The sequence below is a fragment of the Bufo bufo genome, chromosome 5 (assembly GCF_905171765.1).
Source record: "Bufo bufo chromosome 5, aBufBuf1.1, whole genome shotgun sequence".
In the NCBI taxonomy this organism is placed as follows: Eukaryota; Metazoa; Chordata; class Amphibia; order Anura; family Bufonidae; genus Bufo; species Bufo bufo.
In genome coordinates, this window is record NC_053393.1 from 65,370,444 (window position 1) to 65,382,470 (window position 12,027).

At 44.6% G+C, this 12,027-nt stretch overlaps 1 protein-coding gene across 1 annotated transcript in view; it reads right to left on the reverse strand.

Annotated features, from left to right (window-relative positions):
* Positions 1–1,822: 1,822 nt before the first annotated feature.
* EXT1 (exostosin glycosyltransferase 1) overlaps positions 1,823–12,027 on the reverse strand; it is a 246,588-nt gene continuing 236,383 nt past the window's right edge. The window contains exons 9-11 of the mRNA XM_040431962.1: positions 7,869–8,029; positions 5,968–6,139; positions 1,823–2,321 (exon numbers count right to left, since the gene is read on the reverse strand). Of these exons, the coding sequence (XP_040287896.1) occupies positions 2,136–2,321; positions 5,968–6,139; positions 7,869–8,029 (519 nt within the window). The 3' untranslated portion in view covers positions 1,823–2,135. The remainder of the gene's footprint in view (positions 2,322–5,967; positions 6,140–7,868; positions 8,030–12,027) is intronic.

Sequence of the window (12,027 nt, forward strand, 5' to 3'; positions counted from 1 at the left end):
AAGTAGACATTACAGGTCCACTTTAATGGGATACCCTGTGGATACTGTAGACATCTCTAAGATAAAAATACGCCTTAAAATCAGAGCTGAAATTCCTTTATTCTAAGAATTGGTGAGAGTGACTGCTTTGATCGCCGCGTAGTAATCCTAGCGATATATCCAGCGGCAGATTGGGAATTTAAAGTGGCCTCGGTTAGGTCCAAATTGACAGAAGGCAGGAACAACTAAAGTAGGTGGGGCCAACAATACCATATTGCGGCACATTATACCACCACAGCAGAGACAAATACCGCAGTGCATCACAAAATACCTCCCCAAAAACTGCCACTCTGTGGAGGCCAGGGCCAGCTACCACGTTCTGTCCTCCTACTCCAGTTGTCTCAGAATGGCAATACGGCTGAATTCCCTTTGTCAGGAGAGAAGAGTCAGAGCATTACTTACCTGTCTGATAGTCGTGAGGAAGGCACAGGCGGCCCTCTGTGCATTGGCCCGCTGGAAAGTTTCCCTGTAGGGTCTACGGCCAGTCCACCCCTGGATATGCAATTACTTTAAAAAGGTTGGCTTGTTTGTTGCAGCTTTTTAACGTAACTGGGAAAATTACCATGCATTATAGGTCAATAATACATCCTTATTACAACTTCCAGGCTGTTTCCAAAAATGTTGGTGCCATCCCATCCCTCTTTCTTTCATAGCGGGTGGTGGTGGTGAGGTTTCAATAACTGGTGAACACAGCACGGAAGATGTAATAAAGATGTATTAGTACGTGATATAAAATGCATAGTAATGTTACAGAGTATAAAGTTGCAATAAAATTACCAAACCGCTTTACTGAATACAGAAATACCTCTTTAAATGGGTTGTCCAGACTTTTTTTTTTTAAAGGGGTTGTCCCACGAAAAATATTTTACATTTGTCAAACCAGCACACGGATCTTAATACTTTTGTAATTGCATGTAATTAAAAATTTAGCATAGCCACTGAGTTATTCAATAAAATGTATCTGTACAGCGCCACCTCCAGTTTTTTTTTCTTATTTCTTTGACCTGCTCACTGAGAAGGCCGCACATGCTCAGTTTCATCCTACAACTGCCTCCTGAGCTGTGATAGGGAGAGCTGAGACACGCCTCCTGAGTTGTGATAGGCAGAGCTGAGACACGCCTTCTGAGCTGTAACAGAGAAGACACTCCCCTTGAGCTGCCAGCTTGATATAAATCTAGCAGAGCAATGAACGGGGAGATCTCTGGATCCATGTGAGGTCTAGGGCTGGTTCTAGCTTTTTTAGACAGAGGTTGTCATGTACTATATCAGGGATGGCCAACCTGAGGCTCTCCAGCTGTTGCAAAACTACAACTCCCAGCCCTGTACTATATGGTGTCTGATTTTCATTTTTTACATTAGTCATGGCATAACACCTTTAAGTGATGGCTTATCCTCAGGATAGACCATGCCTGGGTAATTTGCATGGAGACCCTGCACCATCAACAGTAGCAACCAACGCTCATCACTGCAGATCTGCTCCCATTGACTTCTATGGTAGCTGTCCACTACCATGTTGATGGTGCACTATAGTTTTGGCATTGACTTCCGACGATAGAGCTATACCCATACAGCTGCTCGGCAGCAGTGAGACGGTGTAGGACTGTGCTGATCAGCTAATGATGGCTTGGCCATTACTCAAAAAATGATGGACAACTCCTTTAAAAGGGACTATAACAAGTCCCCTGCCATCCTGAAGAAGGACTACTACAGCAAATATGTGGATAGGCAAAGACTTAATCAAAGCTATCACCTACAGAACATTCAAAACAAAACGAAACACAGGTTAAAGAAAGATCTCTGATTTTAATAGTTTTTGTTCATTAAAAAAGTTTAAACCTGCATAGCAATCATTTCAAAAATAATTATTTAATGTTCCATAATTAAACTGTACACAGCCTAGTTCTGAGACGACAAAGCTCGGTGGTGGTTGTAAGCAGTCCAGTGCAATGGAGTCCAGACGCCCAAAGTCCTGGTTCCAAGCTCTATTGTGTATTTTCCATGTGTGGAAGCGGCACAATCAACCGTTCATAAGCAGTTGTCCATGTGTGTATGGCGACGCACTGGGCAGAAGGCTCATTCCGGTGGCAGTAAATGTCTCAAAGTCGTTCAATGTCCCGATATTTCTTTCGTAGGATGGAGACCTGATCCTTAAAGAGCACAGGGTCCAGTCTCATCTGTGAGTGAATGAGCGGCATATAGCCAAACCAGCTGGCAAACGTATTCATACAAGTCTGTCTCTGAGCAAAATGGTCGGGGTCTGCCCAGCGAGAAGCTCTGGAGGTCTACAGAGGGAAAAAGGGAAATATTAGTATTGCTTAAATTATCCTTATACTTCAGATAATCAAAAACATTTTTACTCATCACGGTCTTGTTACGTTTTGCCATATGAAGCATTATAGCTAAGTTATACTCTAGTCACAACCAGAGCTGCTTCCACAATGCTACTGGTTGTTACATAGAATCAGTCATCACTGTTATCACACACACCTCTTTAATGGTACTTACTATTTGCATCTATTGAAATCTACCCTAGTAATGTGTTTGTCCATAGGGGACAGTATTACAATAGTTATACTACAACTATAGTAGTTGTATTCTTGTACATAGGAGACTGTATTATAGTAGTTATATTCTTGTACATAGGAGGCAGTATTATAGTAGTTATATTCCTGTACATAGGACCAGTATTATAGTAGTTATATTCTTGTACATAGGAGCAGTATTATAGTAGTTATATTCTTGTACATAGGAGCAGTATTATAGTAGTTATATTCTTGTACATAGGAGGCAGTATTATAGTAGTTATATTCTTGTACATAGGAGGCAGTATTATAGTAGTTATATTCTTCTACATAGGAGGCAGTATTATAGTAGTTATATTCTTGTACATAGGAGCAGTATTATAGTAGTTATATTCTTGTACATAGGATGCAGTATTATAGTAGTTATATTCTTGTACATAGGAGGCAGTATTATAGTAGTTATTCTTGTACATAGGAGGCAGTATTATAGTAGTTATATTCTGTACATAGGAGCAGTATTATAGTAGTTATATTCTTGTACATAGGAGCAGTATTATAGTAGTTATATTCTTGTACATAGGATGCAGTATTATAGTAGTTATATTCTTGTACATAGGAGGCAGTATTATAGTAGTTATTCTTGTACATAGGAGGCAGTATTATAGTAGTTATATTCTTGTACATAGGAAGCAGTATTATAGTAGTTATATTCTGTACATAGGAGCAGTATTATAGTAGTTATATTCTTGTACATAGGAGCAGTATTATAGTAGTTATATTCTTGTACATAGGATGCAGTATTATAGTAGTTATATTCTTGTACATAGGATGCAGTATTATAGTAGTTATATTCTTGTACATAGGAGGCAGTATTATAGTAGTTATATTCTTGTACATAGGAGGCAGTATTATAGTAGTTATATTCTGTACATAGGAGCAGTATTAGAGTAGTTATATTCTTGTACATAGGAGCAGTATTATAGTAGTTATATTCTTGTACATAGGAGGCAGTATTAAAGTGGTTATTATTCATGTACATTGGGCAGTATTATGATAGTGATATTTTTGTACATAGGGGCAGTATTATAGTAGTTATGTTTTATTGGTAGTGGGCAGTAGGACAGGTTCTGGGGAGGTAATAAACCAGCAGGCACCAATAAAACGTGTCATGTCTGGTAATGAATAATCCATAAAACTGAAAAACAACCTGACATGTCTGTTTAGTCCCAATGCAATAGCCATTCTAGAGTATCTTTTCTTATAACTATGTTGTGTCCTTTTATTATTATTAGGCCTCTTTCACACTTGCGTTGTCCGGATCCGGCGTGCACTCCATTTGCCGGAGGTGCCCGCCGGATCCGGAAAAACGCAAGTGAACTGAAAGCATTTGAAGACGGATCCATCTTCAAAATGCGTTCAGTGTTACTATGGCACCCAGGACGCTATTAAAGTCCTGGTTGCCATAGTAGGAGCGGGGAGCGGGGGAGCGGTATACTTACAGTCCGTGCGGCTCCCGGGGCGCTCCAGAATGACGTCAGAGCGCCCCATGCGCATGGATGACGTGTCCGTGTGATCACGTCACCCATGCGCGTGGGGCGCCCTGACGTCACTCTGGAGCGCCCGGGGAGCCGCACGGACGGTAAGTACACTGCTCCCCCACTCCCCACTACACTTTACCATGGCTGCCAGGACTTTAGTGTCCTGGGAGCCATGGTAACCATTCAGAAAAAGCTAAACGTCGGATCCGGTAATGCGCCGAAACGACGTTTAGCTTAAGGCCGGATCCGGATTAATGCCTTTCAATAGGCATTAATTCCGGATCCGGCCTTGCGGCAAGTGTTCAGGATTTTTGGCCGGAGCAAAAAGCGCAGCATGCTGCGGTATTTTCTCCGGCCAAAAAACGTTCCGTTACGGAACTGAAGACATCCTGATGCATCCTGAACGGATTTCTCTCCATTCAGAATGCATTAGGATAATCCTGATCAGGATTCTTCCGGCATAGAGCCCCGACGACGGAACTCTATGCCGGAAGACAAGAACGCAGGTGTGAAAGAGCCCTTAGCACAGCTAGATGTTACCAGTTGGGTATGTATCCCTGCCCAGTCCACTACTTATTGAACAGTATCAGTTTGTGCAGTGTCACATCCACAACTCCTATGGTGGGTTCACATTGCGTTTTTTTCCCATCTGTTTAATGTACACAAAAAAAAACCCATATAAGTTAAATGGATTCCTCAGATCGATGCCATAAAGAGGAATCCGTTCACCATTGTGTGTATATAAAAAAAACAAAAACTGAGTCCTAAAAATAAATGCGCCACAATTGTCAGTTCATGTGTAACACTTTTTTTTCTACAATAGACCTGCCAGGAATGGTGACCGGTCCTCTAACATCAGCTAAGCTACTTGACATTACATGTTGATTTTATACATAAAGGTATTACATCGTTTCAAAAAGTAGAACGAAAGGAATATCTTTACAATGCCGTCAGAGGTTTATATTTGAAGTATTTTGGAATACAGAATAATGAGTGCAGGGGTAGAAGGTAAAGCCGACCTTTCAGGGTCCTGTTTTGGGGCACTTAGAATTTAATAAGCGCCGGTGGAAGGCTGCTGCCTGTTTCTAAAGGCCGTCCATTTCGGCTGATCCTGACGCATTAACATAACTCTCAGCTGCCTGGAAGCTTTTTAACCACCCGCCAGCACGCCATGCAGTCCCTGCTCCATTTCCTTCAGTGGACGGCAAGAAACTCGCCCAAAAAAAAATAAAAAGTTTAAAAGATGGAAATAATCCACATGAGCAGCTCACTCTCACCAGCAGAGCTCAACCCGGCTGCTATTTAAAAACGGTTTCAAAAGAAAGTACGGTATGTAGGACATAGCTGAAAGGTCTCTTCTCCCCTCACTTCTAGTGTAAAAATAGAATAAAGCAACGTACAGGCAAAGTTATATGTAGCTGGTCAGAAAACAAAACTATTCTATAAAGCGTTGTAAACCAATACATCCTGCAGAGCTGCATTCATAATTCTGCTGGTTACTACATGAAACTGTCAGCAGACACCCCTGGAGCTACATTAATGCTAGTTTTTTTCTGCATCCGATTACTGTTCAGTCCTACCTCCTAACCATCCCACATTTTACAGTATTATATGCTAAATTTAACTCAAAGGGGGCGGGGTTATGAAAATGGACCCAACATGTGGGTTTCTGGTGAAACGGGTCGCACCCGAGGACGTGGGTTCGAATGCTGGGAGGTGAGGTATCTCAGTAAGGACCCTGGACAAGCAGGGGATGATGAGAAATGTCAGCTCAGAGGTGTAAAGTCAGATTAGGGTATCTACACAATGCACTAACAGATGACGTAATAAGATCGAGTCCGTGTCTTGTAAATAATCCGCCAACGTACCTGTCCCATCATTGTCTCCTTGTACTGCTTTTTCTGTGTCACTTTGATTGGTGGCAACTTGGTTACGGCAGACACCAGGAAGTTTATTAAGATATCTTCACAATTGGCTAATTGGTCCACCATGTTTTTCAGACTGGCAGGCAAGTAATTGGTGTACAGGTAATGATAGTATCTGCAAAAACAATGCATAAAATATTAGTGTCGGGCGTGACTAATTCAGCATTTATTTCACTATCCAGCCAGTTGGAGTTGAGCTAACCTTCCTTTTGACAGGTTCGAGGGTTTAAGTGAATTACGTAATGGATTCCGTTCTTAATTCAATGCCTTTAGAGATATTCCGTTTGGCATGGCGTCATAATACAAGTGTGTGGCCAGCAGAACGGAAGCCTCGGGGGGGCTGGCCATACACTTGTACTATGCGGCATTGAATTACGTGATGGATTCCATGAGAAGGGAATCCATTACGTAATTCACTTAAACCCTGAACCTGCCAAAAGGCAGGGTCACTCAACTCCACAGCCAATAGAAAACAGCCCAGTATAATGTGACTCTTAAGGGGTTTTCCAAGATTTTTTTTTTTAACTGATTAGTGGGGGTTCAACACCAGGGACCCCCGCCGATCAGCTGTTTGAGAAGGCACCGGGGGTCCTGTAAGCTGAGAGAAGGCCTCAGCGCTTACCAAGCACAGCGCCGTACATTGTATAGTGGCCGTTCTTGGTATCGCGCTCAGCCTCATTCACTTCTATGGGGCTGAGCTGCTCCTAGACCATGTGACTGATGAAGGTGATGTCACATGGGCTAGGCAAAGAAGAAGGCGGCTGTGGCGCTACTGCGAGCAACGTTGCCTTCTCAAACAGCTGATCAGCGGGGGTCCTGGGTGTCGGACCCCCACCGATCAGATACTGATGACATATCCAGAGGACAGGTCATCAGGTAAAAAAATCTTAGAAAACCCTTTTAAAAGAGTTGTCTTACCTGGACCTATGGCAAATCAATAGGCTATGTCCGAAAGGTGTGGGTCCTATCTCAAAAATGGGACCTCCACGTGAACAGAGAGCATGCTGTTTGGCGCGGACCCGTCCTTGAGACAGGGGCGGAAGGTATACCATAAATGTGCAGATGGGAATAGTCCTTAAAGGGGTATTCCCATCTCAGACAATGGGGTATATCGCTAGGATATGTCCCCATTGTCTGATAGGTGCAGGTCCCAGTGGTGGGACCTGCTCCTATATCGAGAATGGAGCGGGGAAAGTGGTGGCTGGAGGACCACGGGCTTCCCTTGGTCCGGCCACCACCAAGCCCCATAGAAATGAAATAGCCAGCGCTCAGCCATTTTTGGCGGCCCCATAGAAATGAATGAAGGGTGGTGCACCCTCCGGGACTTTGCAGGCTGTGTATACGAGATAGGTGGTGACCCCAGAGATGCGACCAGCACCTATCGAACAATGCGGGCATATGCCAGCGATATGCCCGCATTGTCTGAGATGGGAATACCCCTTTAAGGACAATTTTTTATTAAATTAAATTTTTATAAATTAGCAATATTGGCTGTCAGGCCTTAATTAGGGCGCTGGCTGCCATTCACCAGCATCCTGTAATGGCTTTATTAGGAGGGCAGAGAGAGCCATCTCAGTCTGCCAGGCTTCTTATATACCCCAGGCGATATTGGTTCTCCTTCGCCATTTTCTGAAAAATCTGATTAATAGTGCAGGATCTCATTCTCTGCTGTCAGCACAGTGCTCAAAGCTTTCAGCCGGACAGAAGGTATGTAGTCATGCCTGGGCACGGACTGTTCAATTAACAAGGCTCATCATGCAGAATGTATATACCTTAAACTAAAAATACAAAGAAAAAAATCCATTCCCAACCCCATAACCATAGCAACCATTCAAGCCCCTTACTTGTGGTAGATAGCAGCTCCGGTTAGTACCATGGAGTAGTCATTAGTCCACTTGGAAGTGTAACCCCATCGCTCCTTTGTGCTGTCCCAAAAGTGACTACGGGCCGGGTAACCCACAATTCTTTCTGGAAAACTCTGCCAAACTGTAAAGGCAAAATCCACCTGCAAAGAAAAGGTAAACGGTGATGACGAGGCTACGGCTGACACCATATTGCGGTTTATTAAACTGTGTGTGAAAGCGCTACTCCTAGTATGCACACAGGAGTACAAAAATTTAATTATACACTAAATATTGTATATATAAAAAAGCTATAAAGAGATATTCTTTATACAATGGGGTTTCCGGCAGTCACCCGCCATTTGTGGGCCGGCTGGAAAGGAACAATGTCATGGATATAACAGAGACACAGGATGATCATTATCTTCTCAAAAGTCTACAAACCGGGCATCATCGAGTGAACAGCTCAATTATAAGCTACATATAAAGAAAAAGAAAAAAACACGAAAAAATGTTTTTTCTAAAAGCCCCCACGCTTCTGCTTTTAACCAGACTGCTTGATATTCTAACCTAAAATTATGCACATTTTAATGTATCCATCAGCCGAAGTTCAGCGCACCGTAGCATTAAATTCAGATTTATAGTTCTGCCCTTTTTTTGCTTGATTTTTTTTTTTCTTTTATAAATGCAGTTTTCTTTTCGTCTGACCTTCCTGAGATGCAAAGTCTGCCAAGGTTATTTTCGTTACATTTTTTTTTTTTTTTTTTTTAGAGGAACTTTTTGAATGTCAAAGAAATACAGGTATCAACAGAATATTGGCCAGCCATGTGTATATGCAGCAGAGCTGAATTGGTCAATCAGTGGTGGCGACGTCTCACAAGGAACCCTGCCTATTCTGGGACATGTACATTATAGAGGAGGGGGGCCCGGTCTGGACGCCCAGGTATGGCTCAGCATGTCCTCCCACTCTCACAAAGTGAGCCATAAAATGGGTGCCCTTATGTGGCATCCATCCCCGAAGGAGGTACATGTTAAACATAAGTTGTATACTGCATGGTACATGTTATTGTACTGAATGGCTCTGCATGGAACAACTCCTGCGGTTAAGAAACCCGACAGATGCCGCAGAAAAGAGGCCTATGGAATTTTCTAGGAGTTTAACACTGATGGACTATACTCAGGATAGGTCATCAATATCTGATCAGTGAGGGGGTCCAATCCAAAGAACCCCTGCCGATCAGCTGTTTCAAAAGCCCGCAACCTCTTCCTCGGCCAATGACCTGACATTGATTGGTCACTTGGCCTAGGAGCAGCTCAGTCCCATACAAGTGAATGGGCCTGGGTTGCAATACCATGAACAGCCACTATCCAATGCACGGCGCTGTGCTTAAGAGACTGCAGTGTTCAGCGTAGAGGCGCGGCCTCTTCAAAAAGCTCATCTGCAGGCGGCGCTGACAGTCGGACCCCCACTGATCAGATACTGATAACTGACCTTCAGTATTTAAAGGGGTTATCCAATATCATAAACAGCACCCCCACGTGACGGGCCCCTCAGAGTGAATATACTTACCCGGCTCCCTGTGTCACTCTTGGTCCCCCGCACCGCCGCTGCGGCTTCTCCCTGTACACGGATGAAAGGAGGCTAGTCCCCGTCTGCCATTGGGGGCCCCACGACACCAGATGTTTTCATCCGTGTACAGGGAGAAGCAGCAGCAGCGGTGCAGGGACCAGAAGCGGGGTAAGTATACTCTTTCTTAGGAGCCCGACACATGGGGGGGCTCTTGTATGATATTGGATAACCCCTTTAACCTCCTTGAAAACCCTTTTGTGCGTATGGTAAACGGACGCTCAAGATGCAATGTGAAAAGAGCTTTACATGGCCGGGCCTCTACAATGTAGCGCGTGGCGAAATGCAGCGCCCTCCAATGTTAACAGCTTCTGTGAAGAAGATCCCTCTAAGGGCTCATGCACACGGCCGTTGTTTGGCCATTTCTTGCATTGGCGACTGCAATTGCGGTCCCCAATGCACGGGCAACATCCGTGAGGATTTTGCAGACGGATCCAGACCCATTCAACTTGATTGGGTCCGAGATCCATCCGCATCGCAAAAAAATTGAAAGTTCTATTTTTTTGCGGTGCGGAGACAGAGAGAAACCCCACGGAAGCCCTCCGTAGTGCTTCCGTGGGGTTCCATGCCTCCATTCCGGACCCATTCAAGTTTGCCAGCAGCAATACGGGCACGGCTGGTAAACGTTCGTCCTAACCCTTTGGCAGTTTTAGTCATCGGGCAACGCAATACTAGCTGCACCAAATGATGAACTCAGCTCTGCTGCCCCTGACAACGTTCTATGCTGGACTGTACAGAGGCAGGATCTGCCCTCCAGCCCCCGGGGGCTGCAGTTCTGTGAAGCTGTTGATGATTCAGTGATTTAGACAACGTGTCTGTTTTGCCCATGCCCTTTTCCTCGTCCTCCCAGCGGACGGCAGGCTTTGCAGGCGCGGGCTCCCTGACATCTGCTGCTGTGCCCTTCAGGCTAGAGGTGAAGCAGCAGGATTCTGGCACGAGGGGGCGGGGGAGGGAGGGATGGATTTTGCGGGTATAACAGTAACGTCAAACACTAAGGAGTAATCAGCGCCTTCATTTTCACAGAGCTTTTTGTCTAATTGAGGTTAATTGCATCATTGCTGTTAGCTAAGGGCATGCATTGACGGGATACAGCAGTACTGCGTTACTGTAACGAATGCTCTGCTCTGTGTGTGGACTGGGACGATCCAGCCCAGCCGTGTATGGGGCTCAGTTTAAAGGGGTTGTCCACCTTTTACTATTGGGATAGATCATCAATATCAGTCCGACTCCCGGCAGCTGTTTGAAGAGAAGGCAGCATTCGTTTACCTGCTCCCGTAGCGGGCCCCTACTCATCTGATATTGATGACCTATCCTGATAGGTCATCAATAGTAAAAAGCGGACAACCCCTTTAAGAGATATGCAATAAATAGGATACCAGACAGCTTTATCAAGGCAGTCTGACATGGCAACCAATAGGAGAGCAGCTTTCATATTGCCAGAGCAGTTTAAGGAATGAAAGCGGAGCTCTGATTGGTTGCCATGGGCAACATTTACGCTGTCCAACAGGCAAACTGTCTTTGCTGCCTCCAGGAACCAATCAGAGCTCTTAAAAAAAAAAAAATTGAAAGCCAAGTTCTGATTGGTCGTTAAGGGCAAATAAGTCAGTTCTAGGCTAGGGCTACATGGTAACTCATCGTGGCGCACTGGCTGCATCGCAACTAATGTAAATGAATGGGATTGTGTCATAACCCCTGATGTAACAGTTGCCATAAGTCCAGCAGGTTTGGTTTTTATTGCGACTGTCGTGTCATGGCGGCAGCAGCTTGTGGGTCACAGCGCAACCTCCTTCACTTTCTTTAGTTGCGATACAGGCATTGCTATACGGCGGCAATCTTGGGCCGTGCAATGTGTGGCCTTACGTTTTTCTCAGGGAGACCTCACTTTGTATACAGATTAGGCTACTTTCACACTGGCGTTTTGGCTTTCCGTTTGCGAGATCCGTTCAGGGCTCTCACTAGCGGTCCAAAACGGATCAGTTTTGTCCTAATACATTCTGAATGGAAAAGGATCCGCTCAGAATGCATCAGTTTGCCTCCATTCTGTCTCCATTCTGCTCTGGAGGCGGACAAGTTTTGGTGTCCGTCTCACAAAACTGAGCCAAATGGATCCGTCCTGGCACACAATGTAAGTCAATGGGGACGGATCCGTTTTCTATGACACAATCTGGTAGAATAGAAAACGGACCCGTCCTCCATTGACTTTCAATGGTGTTCAAGACGTACACGTATTGGTGGAGCTCGTGAGGGCACGGCTCATAAGTGGGCGGTGCCAGTGGGGGCTTTGCCCGTTTCTGGGGAGGGGCTTATATGCGCTGAATTTATTAACGCTTACATTTTTGATTATCAAAACAATAAAATCGTGTGAAAGTCTACATAACTTTTGAGATTGGTACTCTGTATAGGGGTGAGACCTAGAAGACCTGTAAATGCCTAATACTTCTCACAGCTGAGGGTTTGGAACAATTACGGTATACCCAGCGTAGACAATCTTCAGCAAAAAGCTCTCTCTCTCCTGTCCTAACAGTTTTGCTACAA